The sequence below is a fragment of the Salarias fasciatus genome, chromosome 8 (assembly GCF_902148845.1).
Source record: "Salarias fasciatus chromosome 8, fSalaFa1.1, whole genome shotgun sequence".
In the NCBI taxonomy this organism is placed as follows: domain Eukaryota; kingdom Metazoa; phylum Chordata; class Actinopteri; order Blenniiformes; family Blenniidae; genus Salarias; species Salarias fasciatus.
In genome coordinates, this window is record NC_043752.1 from 2,375,741 (window position 1) to 2,386,639 (window position 10,899).

The 10,899-nt window shown below is 43.0% G+C and overlaps 1 protein-coding gene and 1 non-coding gene across 3 annotated transcripts; both read right to left on the minus strand.

Moving 5' to 3' along the window:
- Window positions 1-761: 761 nt before the first annotated feature.
- LOC115393871 (U5 spliceosomal RNA) lies at window positions 762-876 on the minus strand. The gene has a single exon (XR_003931979.1). It is a non-coding gene; the product is annotated as a U5 spliceosomal RNA (small nuclear RNA).
- Window positions 877-2,511: 1,635 nt separating this feature from the next.
- On the minus strand, window positions 2,512-10,333 carry mfsd13a (major facilitator superfamily domain containing 13A). 2 transcript variants are annotated; one of them, XM_030097429.1, is made up of 9 exons: window positions 10,199-10,333; window positions 7,317-7,582; window positions 6,743-6,822; window positions 5,516-5,965; window positions 5,306-5,426; window positions 5,085-5,181; window positions 4,666-4,837; window positions 3,205-3,398; window positions 2,710-2,957 (listed from the first exon to the last, which is right to left on the minus strand). In XM_030097429.1, the coding sequence occupies exons 2-9, from the start codon at window positions 7,482-7,484 to the stop codon at window positions 2,710-2,712; spliced, it is 1,530 nt and encodes a 509-aa protein (XP_029953289.1). In that variant the 5' UTR covers window positions 7,485-7,582; window positions 10,199-10,333. The 2 variants fall into 2 exon arrangements, with proteins under 2 accessions (XP_029953290.1, XP_029953289.1); XM_030097430.1 differs by lacking the exon at window positions 10,199-10,333 and having other exon boundaries at window positions 2,512-2,957; window positions 7,317-7,484.
- Window positions 10,334-10,899: the final 566 nt, after the last annotated feature.

Sequence of the window (10,899 nt, forward strand, 5' to 3'; positions counted from 1 at the left end):
CGCACATGCAGGTTATTTGACAGTTTTGATCACTAGATAACTATTGGACTGGATAATCGTGTTTTAATCTCCCATCACACGTACTTCTGGTCTTTATTACCTTATAAATTGTCTTCTATGTTCAATTGTCTTCCTTTTACATTTCATATTCATCTATACACATTTTATGTGTACGATTTTTTTTCACTTTTTTTAATTGATGCAAAAAAGGAGCAACCCCTGTGAAGTTCATATGAGAATGAGACGTATGATAACGCTATTCTATTCTGTTTATTTTCCAAGAGCGAGAACAGTTGAGCAACACTTGAGCAAAAAAAAAAAAAAAGACAAACAAAGAAAGAAAGGAAAAAAAATATAGAAAAAAAATATTTGAGCGTTTTATATTAAAACTTTCAGCTAATGGACGCACAATAACATGTTTCGTTATTTTTTCGATAACAAATATGAAAAGAATAAAATGCAAACAATTGGCTGCACGAGTGCGGCCTCTGCTGGACACATACGAAACTTACGTTTCCAGCAGAGGTGGTAGTAATAAACAACTCACTGCAGTGTTTTATCAGATTTTACCCATCGAAACTTTTAGAAAATTCAACACATGAGTTTGTGGAAACACAATCACAAACTTAACTCAATCTTTACATGCATACTAACAGCTTCTGCTCCGCCAGCAATGTTAGCTGGCGCGCATGCTCATGAGACGGCACGGATCACTTCCAATTTCATGCAAATTCATTCTGATTTTACTTGACAGTGAAGGAAGCCCCGCACGAGGCAGGGCATCAAAAAATTAGTTCGAACTCATATTGTTCCTCTCCACGGAAATCTTTAGTAAAAGGCGAAAGATTTATACGATCTGAAGAGAAACATGAGTGTACTGACTTGGTGTTCCTCGACTGAGGGGAGTCATTGTCGAGGACACACTCTTCAGTGGCGGTGAATCATTTCTTACAACCGCAAAACAATGCACCGTGTTCATATGACACTGTTCATGTCTGTTTACGGGTATCTGTATCGTTGTTGATAAATCGGTTTCTAAATGTAAAAAGAACTTTGATAAACGTAAGCATCACCGCGCGGTGCATGATGGGATACAGTGCGGTGATTATTAGATAAACAAACTGACTTTTTAAAGTTTCGCTGGCTTCGTACGGTTTGGGAGTGACAGTAAAGAATGTAAAGTGATGAGTGACAACGCTTTAGTTTTTGATAAAAACACGAAAGTCGATGTTTTAGGTCAATCAACGGAGTTTACGTTCCACGCATGCGCACTTAGCTCGTTGAATGCGAGGTGCTCTTCCAAATATGTCCGACTTTGCTCACTGATCTTCGTCTCAAGTTCCGTTGTTCTCGAGTAGTCTTGCTTTGGTCTGTAAAGGGTGGAAGTAGCCTCAAGCTTCATAAAATGCCTTATTGGAGGATTCTTTTTCAATGCCTGTGGTTCCGTTTGTAATTCACAGTTACTTATAATAATCCTTAAACGGGCAACATCAGAGCAGTACCTCTCATGGCCCGCCTTTACCACACTCTGATGGGCTAATTCTTAGACTTGTTCTGTTCAACCGATCGTAATTAAGTATACAGAATTATTTTATTTTTTCATAGACTCCAACCATCTGTACTGTATCCACTGTAAAAACAAATTCAGAAACATAACAAGTCAGCTTGTTTGCTGGGTTTTTTCAGCGACGCTCTAACCATCAAGTATTATGAACAAAAGTCCACGTGTAGTGAAATCAAATTATCACCATAACAGTTCAAAAACATTATCAGACTAATCATCTCTCAAAAAGACTCAACTAAATGACTGTATGCATGAGTTTGCCATGTTAATTATGTACCCTGGCTCCATAACTCATAAAGAAGGAGGGTCATTGAGTGATACACATTTAAAAAAGGTACATGGACACAGCGCAATTGAGTTGATCCACAACATTAATGAGGTTTATTTGTGGCGAGAAGTCACATTCTTGAAAATAATCTGAAAAATTACAAAAGTGAACTGAAACTATGGTTACCAACACCATGTTGTAATTTAAATTATTCTTCATTAAAGTACACAAAGCACATCAAAATCCAAGCATTAGAAGAACAATGGACAAATGGCAGTTTTGTGCAAAAAACATTAACACTGGACATATTACAAAATATCATGTCTGACATCAAACCAAACGCAGACAATCTAACCGGTTTCATGCAGTACAAATGGCACTCTGAACACATCGTAGTTTGAGTTTCTTCATCTTGTCAATAAAATTAGAAAACAGATGTGTCTGTTGTAAACAAACGCTCTTCGCAGATGGACGTTCGGGGCAGATTGCTAAGCTATGAGTGCATTCAGACTGTGCTCTATGACAGAAATCGCCTCATCTTTGGCCCACACTGTGAAAAAGTGTTTACCTTGGTCCACCTTGATCCAAAAGGACTGATTGGTATTATCTTTTGGTCATCAGTTTCAATATAAATATAATTTTATACTTTAATATAAAAAAATAAGGCAATTTTTCTTCCTTTTTTTTTTTTTTTTTTTTTACATTTCCATGGGAGCAATGAGCCCGCTGCAGTTTTTTTTTTTTTTGTTACTGTACACAAAATGACACGTGAATAAATTTCATGTCGGTGTAGGCTGCCCAGGCGAGAGAGAGAGAGAGAGAGAGAGAGAGAGATTGTAAAAGAGCTTATTTCAAAGCGTTTGTGTGCAGTTTTGGTTCAGATGGCCTTGACATCGATGAGGTGGCCGGGCTGGGCCCCCTGCCTGAGGGTCTTGATCCCTTGCAGTTTGCGGCCGTGGAGTGTGAAGCGGGACCAGGCGGCCAGCTGGAGCAGGGCACAGGTGATAGGCACGAACACCAACATGTAGAAACAGCCCAGGCGAAGAGGCGGAGTCCCTGAGCTCAAGGCGGCGTCGGACACCAGAGAGTTGTCCCTCACGGGCTGCCTGTCGAAGATATCGTAGCCTGATGGAGGAAGGAAAAAAAAAACATTTCCTATGAAGTAACCATAAATGATATTGGAAAAAATGAGAATGTGCAGGATGTGGTCAATATAGCTCTGTTGTGTCAGTGCATCTGCCGTCAAAAATTATATTTAAGAGAAATTTTTGAAAACGGAGAAGGAAACAACGAATGGGTGCAATTTCCACCACATGGACCAAAAATCTCTGGTCCTGAAATGAACACCATTCACCGGATGTCTGCTGTGTACCTGTGTAAACACAAAGCAGCCATGTGCCGATGAGCGGGGCGAACGTCTGGCCGGGTTTGGTCAGCAGGGCGACCATCCCGAAGAGGAGCGCCGAGGCGGCCTGCTGACGGCGGTTCACCACGAAGTCCTCGTCCACCAGGTCGGAAACCACCAGTTTGAGCAGCTTGCAGGTTCCCTCGGTGAACACACGGTTACTGGAAGGCAGAGAGGTCGGCTCACGGTTACCAGGAGAGACACTGCGTGGAGCACGAGCTGCAGGGCGCTCGAACATACAGAACGCTGGAGGGCGCAGTAAAGCATGAATTTCTTCAGACAGAACCAAAGTCAAGTGTGAAAAACAGGTTCCACTTCAGAACTTCTGTGTGAGATGACACTAATAATCCCCTCAGTAATTGTCTGTAATGTGCCTGAGGACATTAGACAAGTGTCACTCATACAGGTTATTGGCAAAAACAACCCTGACGACAAAGACTTGTGTTCCTGAAGTGAGGGATGAAAGCCACACGGAGCCGTTTTAGTTCTGATTTCAAGTCACCTCAGAGTCTGGTTCTGCAGGTTTCATCCTGTTAAAAAAAGAGTTTTGCAGAATCGTTTCGTTTTTTTTCTGTTATAACAGACTTGAAATGACTGCTGTGTTTGGCACTATATAAATAAAATTGAATCAAGCGTTACAAAATCAGTGCTTTTAATGTTCAGAGCTGTTGTACAGATGAGAGGTTGCTGGAGGAACTCCGTCAGGTGGACAGCAGAAAATCAACGTCTGCTGCAGTAAAAAAAAAAGAAAAAACTCCAATCCCCGGGGTTACAGTATTTAACAGGGACTGCAGCTGAACGTTAACAATGATTTGTGGCGCACTCAAGTCTGAACTGCCCTCAGGATACTCGCCTGTTTTAAATCTACGAACCAAAACATCAGGGCTGCGGCAGCAGCGGATCTCCTCTGCTCCTGACAGCTGTTTGAGATCTAAAGTCTGACGGAAGCCAAAAGCAGCTCAGAGTTCCATCGGAACGTTTTCTGCACTATTGACCAAGACGCAAGGTGACAAAGTTTGGACGCTGCAGATTAACCACATTCCTGGAGTGAAAAGTAAAAGTAAATCCACGTGAAGAAGCAGTCGATCAGTTTGACAAGCAGGCGCAGATATTTAGACTGACGAGACGACAGACTGAAACGTGCAGTATTCTCATTCTTTACACGCAACGTCCACAGAAAACTGTATCCACCTGACTTCTATTAACAAAAGAAAACTAATTTCGATATTTTAATCACATCGCATATGGAATAACAGCTCCGCACATGTCGTGATGGGAATGCCTCCCAGATAATGATTCTGATTTTGTGTGTTTTTAAAATAATAAACCTTATGGACAAAAAGAAAGAAAAAAAAAAAAGCAAGCAAAAGAAAATCAGTCACACATCGGATCTGAGATGCGTGTGAGGACGTGTGTGCACGGCCGTACCTAGCAATGAAGATGCAGAGCAGATAAATGTGGTCAGCCCCTGCTAGCAGCATAGCCACACTAAGTCCCAGCTTGACCATAAAGAGCCAGCGGATAACCTGGTAAACCCCGTATCGCTGGCACAGAGTCAGGAAATACAAGTTGTTCAGGTGAGGGGCAATGTAAGAGATCCCTGTGAGGGGGCAGAAGCACATGTGGATTAAACCAAAACTTCAACAGGAGGGAAATCAAGTGGGGAGCCACTCAATTGCAACAGAAATACAACAAAATGCAACGCAAACTGTAAAAAAATGGTGTGGATGTATTCACACATGCTTTCAAATCACAGCCAGAGTGAAACATGCAGGCAAAGTCAGTATTTAGTGCATCAGTCATGGGAAGATGAAGAAGGGCTCCTGTGAACCTTCGATGGGTCTTACCAAGTAAGACTGAACCTGTGGAGGCGGAGATGTGATCAGACAACAGATGCTCCAGGAACAGAGGAAAGAAGTTGCTGTTGAAATGGCAGTGGAACACCTGGAATGGAAGAAAAGACCGTAAGGACAGCATGGGGAGCAGGGCCGACGGCTCTTCATGACACATTCACGCTCATCTTCAAACCAGGAGTGTGACATGCCTTCAGCGGATTCAACAGTCGTACCTGGATCAGGTTCATTGACACGAACCACATGAAATTTTTGTGTCTGGCGAGCTGCTTGAGATACTGTCCAATAGTTACAGGTTTTTCTGGGTTGGTAAGTGGAGCGTGGCCGACACTCAGCCTGGAAAACAAACAAACAAGCGCAACCGAGTGAGACAGGAAAATACCATCTGACGTTTCTCGATCCTCTTTTCTCCGAACAGATCTTACTCTTTAAGTGCCGACGCCTCATCGTGTTTTGGACGGACTTCCTTTGTGAAACGCCGCTGCAGCAGCCGAGAAACTACAAAAAAGCCGACGATGGAAAAAGCTGCCAGGGTCACACAGAAGACACGGAAGGAGTAGAAGTCCTCCTTATCCCAGAAAGAGTAGGACAGGAACACCGAGAGCGAGCCCAGGGCGCTGAACACCGAGCAGTGGAAGTTGAGGCGCGTGCGATCGGCGGCCGACACGGCCAGGTCGGCCAGCAGGGCGCTGTGGTGCAGGTCCACCATGGTGAGGAAGCCGTCGTACAGACACAGGCACAGCAGGAACTGCAGGCCCGGCCTGGCCCACGCCACCCAGAAGGCCAGGAAGGAGAGGGAGAAGAGGGGGCCATTTGTGGAGAGAGCCTTCAGGCGCTTCAGCACCACTTCAGGAGCCGTGATCTGAGATCCAGTCCTGGGAGGGAGACCAAAACACATGGAGGAAATCTGCAGCAAGCCAGCTGAAACAGAATCACTTCTGATAACTGAAGGCAGATGGTCGCTCCTTAAAAAGCCCTTAAAATATGGGGAAGTCATTAGAAAGACATAAAGTAAAACTGTCAAAATATAGTGGAACTTAGAGCAATTATGGCATTAAACACTGAAATGTGAATATATGATAATGAGTAAATGATCCAGTGATGCTTCAACATATGCAGAGCCTTTAATGAATGAATGTTCTGCTTGCCATGTGTTGCTTTACCAGCACACGTTTTCAGGTTGTGAAAAGACAGAAAATAGCCGGAAGGCAAATGAGGCTGCGTCACAGCAGACAAAGACAAAACAGGTAGAGTCAGTGGTGTCTCTTTTATAGACTGATACCGGCTGAAAGGAGTCCAGGAATGCTTTACTGGAGCGGCTCGCAGCTATAGCTGAACTTATTTCAGAGGTGTATTCCACAAAGACAAGATTGACAAGATTTCTATATATTTTTTTTTTTTTTTTTTACCAAGTGTTTACATGATACAATCTAGAAATTGAGTTTATTAGTTAATTTTTTGCAAATATGAAGTGAATGTGTGATCCATCAGCCATACTGCTGCTCGATATGAACATGAACCATCTATACAAGGTAACTTGTAATTATCCAACATTTAAAAACACGCAGCTGTTGCTTCATTGGTTTGAGGTCAGAGAATAATCTCCATTGTGCTTTCTGTGCCCTGGAAGGAGGAAGAAAGGAGACTCTTACTGAGGAGAGCTGAGGAAGGCGCGGTCACTCAGCCAGCCGAAGAGAGGGTCGTTCAGGCTGTTCCAGATGAGGAACACCGTCTGTGGAGCAGCACAGAAAGATGAAGGGAGATTACACTGCTGTGAAATCAGTGAATAGAGGGTGATGATAGCTCATCATGCACATGCTGTAGATGCAGATCAGTGTTGTGTCTTGATTCTCAGTCTATTTGCTCTGCAGCTTGTACTGCAGACTGATGCAAACAGACTCAACATTTTAAAACTAATGTTATAGTAAAGCCATCAGATCTGATTGTAGAAAGGGTCTTATTTTTTCTTCTGACAACCTCACGGCAGAAACATGAACCTTCGCTGGTAACCACAGACCCCATTTCGGAAATGTCTGGTTTATCAAATATCTAAATGCACAGATTTCACTACTATGAAGTTTTCTGGTTAAATATTTTCTCAGACACAAATCAAGACAACTCAACAAGCTCATTAATCAGGAACCTGCTCAGCAGGAAATCCAGACTACCGCAAACTTTCAGCACGCTCTAGCCTTGGCCGACAGTCTGAAACTTCTTTTCACTCACCTCCCCAATCCAGAAGGAGACTTTATCAATCTTGTATACGGAAACGAATGTCTCCACGTAGTAAAGCAGGAACACATTGTGGAGGATGGAGGTGAAGAGAGCCAAGGAGCCGTAAAGCACTGCAGTAGAGACCACGCCGTGACAGCAGCCCCAGGCGCTCCTTCCCATTCTTCTCTCTCAGTCTCTCTGCTCCGTCGTTTCTCTGTGCCGAGCTGCACTCATCTCACGGCCTGGCGGGTCCAGGGTCACCACCTCATCCTGTCAGCCTGTGAAAACACAGAGCAGAGGGATGCATTCAGTAAACTTATTAGGCAAGGCAAGTTTATTTGTACAGCACGTTCATACACAAGGCAAATCAATGTGCTTCAAGAAGGCAAAGAAATATGGAAAAGTGCTTTAAACTCAGAAATAAAACAAGATATCAAGAAAACAAAAGCACTAAAAGACAAAACGTAACTAAAACAGGAGATTAGTTAAGAAGTTCAAATGAAGGTCACAAAAAAAGCATTTTGAATAGTAAAAAATATTAGAATGATTACAAGGAGTGATGTTTTGAAACCACGACAATGCTGCACTGACTACTGAAGTTGTCAGCCCTGATTTAGCCGAGAGTATGAGCAGACCTCCGGTGTTCAGAACGTTTGTTCCACAAGAGACGAGCACATAAACAAAATGCTGCTTCACTTTGCTTGGTTCTGCAAATTAAGTCAGACAATGAGAATAAAAAGTGATCTCAGAGTTGTGTTTTCATTAGAACCAAATGATGAGTACTTGTTAAGCGAGACTGTCATTGCTTCTTTAATTTCTCACCCATACACAAATGGTTAAAGTGGTGTGCTATTTTCTTTTCATATTTTTGAGCACTCCTCTTATTGTTCTCAGGAGAGAGAAAGAATGCCCTTCTTGACTGCAGGAATAAAATGAGTCATCCGGTCTCGAGTGTCTCCGCTCCATATTAGAGCTCTTACGGTGACATTCACCGACTGAACTGTGACTGTGCAGCGCTGCCACCATGAGATGATGTTTGAGTTGGCAGGGGCTTTATTCCGGATGTTGTTTCTTATGCAACCCTCCGTGGGATTTCAACCCTGGCCTTCCAGGGACGAGCCTGCTGCTCTCACCTCAGTGCTTCTCAATCCTGCCCCTCAACAACCACTGTCCTGCACACACCTGACTCAAATCAGTACGTTTACTCTCTAAACTTGTCTTGGTGTTGTGAATCCTACGCATTGTTTCACTTCCCTCCTTCAGTCCTAAACAAACTGTGACACGTAGCTGCTCTGAGGGGAAGGAGGGAAGAATCCCCGTGAAAGCACGCTTTACGACGACGAGCTGAAACTCGTCCTGATTTTGAAAACACCTGTAAAATCTTCCTCAGCGTGCCACTGCAATTGGATCATTTTTTTCTGCCAGAGTAATGTTTTCAGGTCCTGTTTCAAAGCGTCAGTCTACGAAGATCACACTCAGACAGCAAACTTGAACATGGTAATCTCTTAAGAATGTAACAAAAAGCCTGTCAGTCCTGGCCCCATCAGATGTTAGCAGTGAAGCATGATACCTCTGAACTGGATGGGACATATCTCATCTCTCACAAGTATGTCTTAAGTTTTATCTTACAAAAACAGCAGGCAACAGAGTGAGAAAACAGTTCAAATCCTTTCAGCGGCAGTCGTTTCCACCTGTGGAGCAGGTTCTCAGATGAGATACACAGATTTAGCCTGTTGTGTTTATTCAGATATATTTTCATCCACATATAAGAAGATATTCTCATCTGAAAAAAACAAAAATACATGAGACCAATGAGCTTTAACAGCATTACAGCCCCAGAGCTTCTCAGGAAGACTTTTTAATTCCAAGACAAGACGACTTAGTTTCTCAGTACCAACAAAAAACACAATCATACTGAAAAATGACCAGGCTGCAAAAGCTGAAGTTATCTTGGGGGGGAAAAAAAAGGTACAATCACTGACTCAATGCCCTCATTTTTTACAAATCCAATATAATCTAAACAGAATTCCAGAATATTAGTGGAAAAGGGGTGGTGGTATTTAACTGTATTGGCCCAGGTCCAGTTCAACATGCTTCTAGCAACACTCAGCCCAGATCCCTTTTACACCTAATGGTATAAAAGGTATCTGGGTTAAAAGAGGCTATTCCTCTTAAAGAGGCATAGCCCGAAGATACTGAAGATTTAAAGCTGTAAGTAGACAAAAACCGAAACATATGTTCCCCTTTGGTGGACAGACTATAACATATGTTCCTCTCCTTGAGGTACAACAGTAAGATCACCATCAAAACTGATCAGATGCAATAAGTGGATCAATTTCCAACTAGACTAAACATCAGGGACCACTGGAGGAGACTTCCATCAACATGTTTCACTTGTTGCACACAACATGACCCGGTTAATAAACTTCCAGACTGCTCACATGGACATAAAGAACCAAACGAGCAGCATGGATGCTAATTCAGAACTAGTCGAAAAAGCTTCTATATTATATAAAAACCTCGATAACTGAAAAATCGCATAAATCGTATAAATATTTAGAAGCAGACAGAATGACAGAATATGCTAAAAACACCCCATAGTTCCACGAAGGTTTAAACCGCTACTGACGAACATCACCGCTATCATTACCAGCTACGTCAGTTACCTCAGTTAACGTTTGGAAATGGAGTGAAGCTATTTCCTAATCAACTAGTAAAGGACTAAATCAGCTGGCGACGGGTCGTCGGTAAAGGCTAGCACGAGCTAGCGCCGTAAAAAGGCTAGCATTAGCGGGTGGAGGCTGCCAACATCGACTCGTTAACCGGGTGAATAAACCAGATTAACGAGTAGCTTCAAGTGAAGTCACGGCAAAAGCACAAAGGTTGTCACGTACCGAGTTCAATAAAAGCTGCGGCGGAGAAAAGAGACGTTAACGGAATCGCCGTGGAGCTGACTTGCCGTCCGCCTCCGGTGAACAGCCGCGTCTCAGTGCCAGACTGACCACGTCATGGTAATCACCGCCCGGGTAGTCAGAGCCGTGACGACCCGAGCCAGCCCATGAACCAGCCTCTCAGCACGGAGGAGAATACTGAACACACGACGCAGCGCCCCCGTGCGGCCATAGCATGAATTGCAGCACCATCTGCGGCCACATCCGGAAATCCAGCGCCCTCTGTGGTCACAGCGTGAAATGCAGTCACGACCCAGAAACAATTTTCAGAACAAGACACATTTCCAGATGAAAAAAGAAGTATTCCACATGATCAAACAAAGAAATAGATACATCGATAAAAACTATTCCTTTATGGGATTTGTAATTGAAAAAAAACTTTAAAACATCTCTGAATGTCACTCTGCCTTCTTTTGAACAAAGTGAATTGATGTGAATATTATTCCAGTATGACCAATATTGAATGATGTCGAACCTGAGTCTCATGGTGGTGTGTAAGTACTATTTTGCCACAGTCTTTATTAAAATATATGACTTGTCATTAGAAACAAACGCAAAAGAGATCAACAAGATTGGAAATTTGGTTTTTCCAACCTTTATCCAGCAGAGGTCAGTCACGGATAACCCGGATAAACACACCAAAC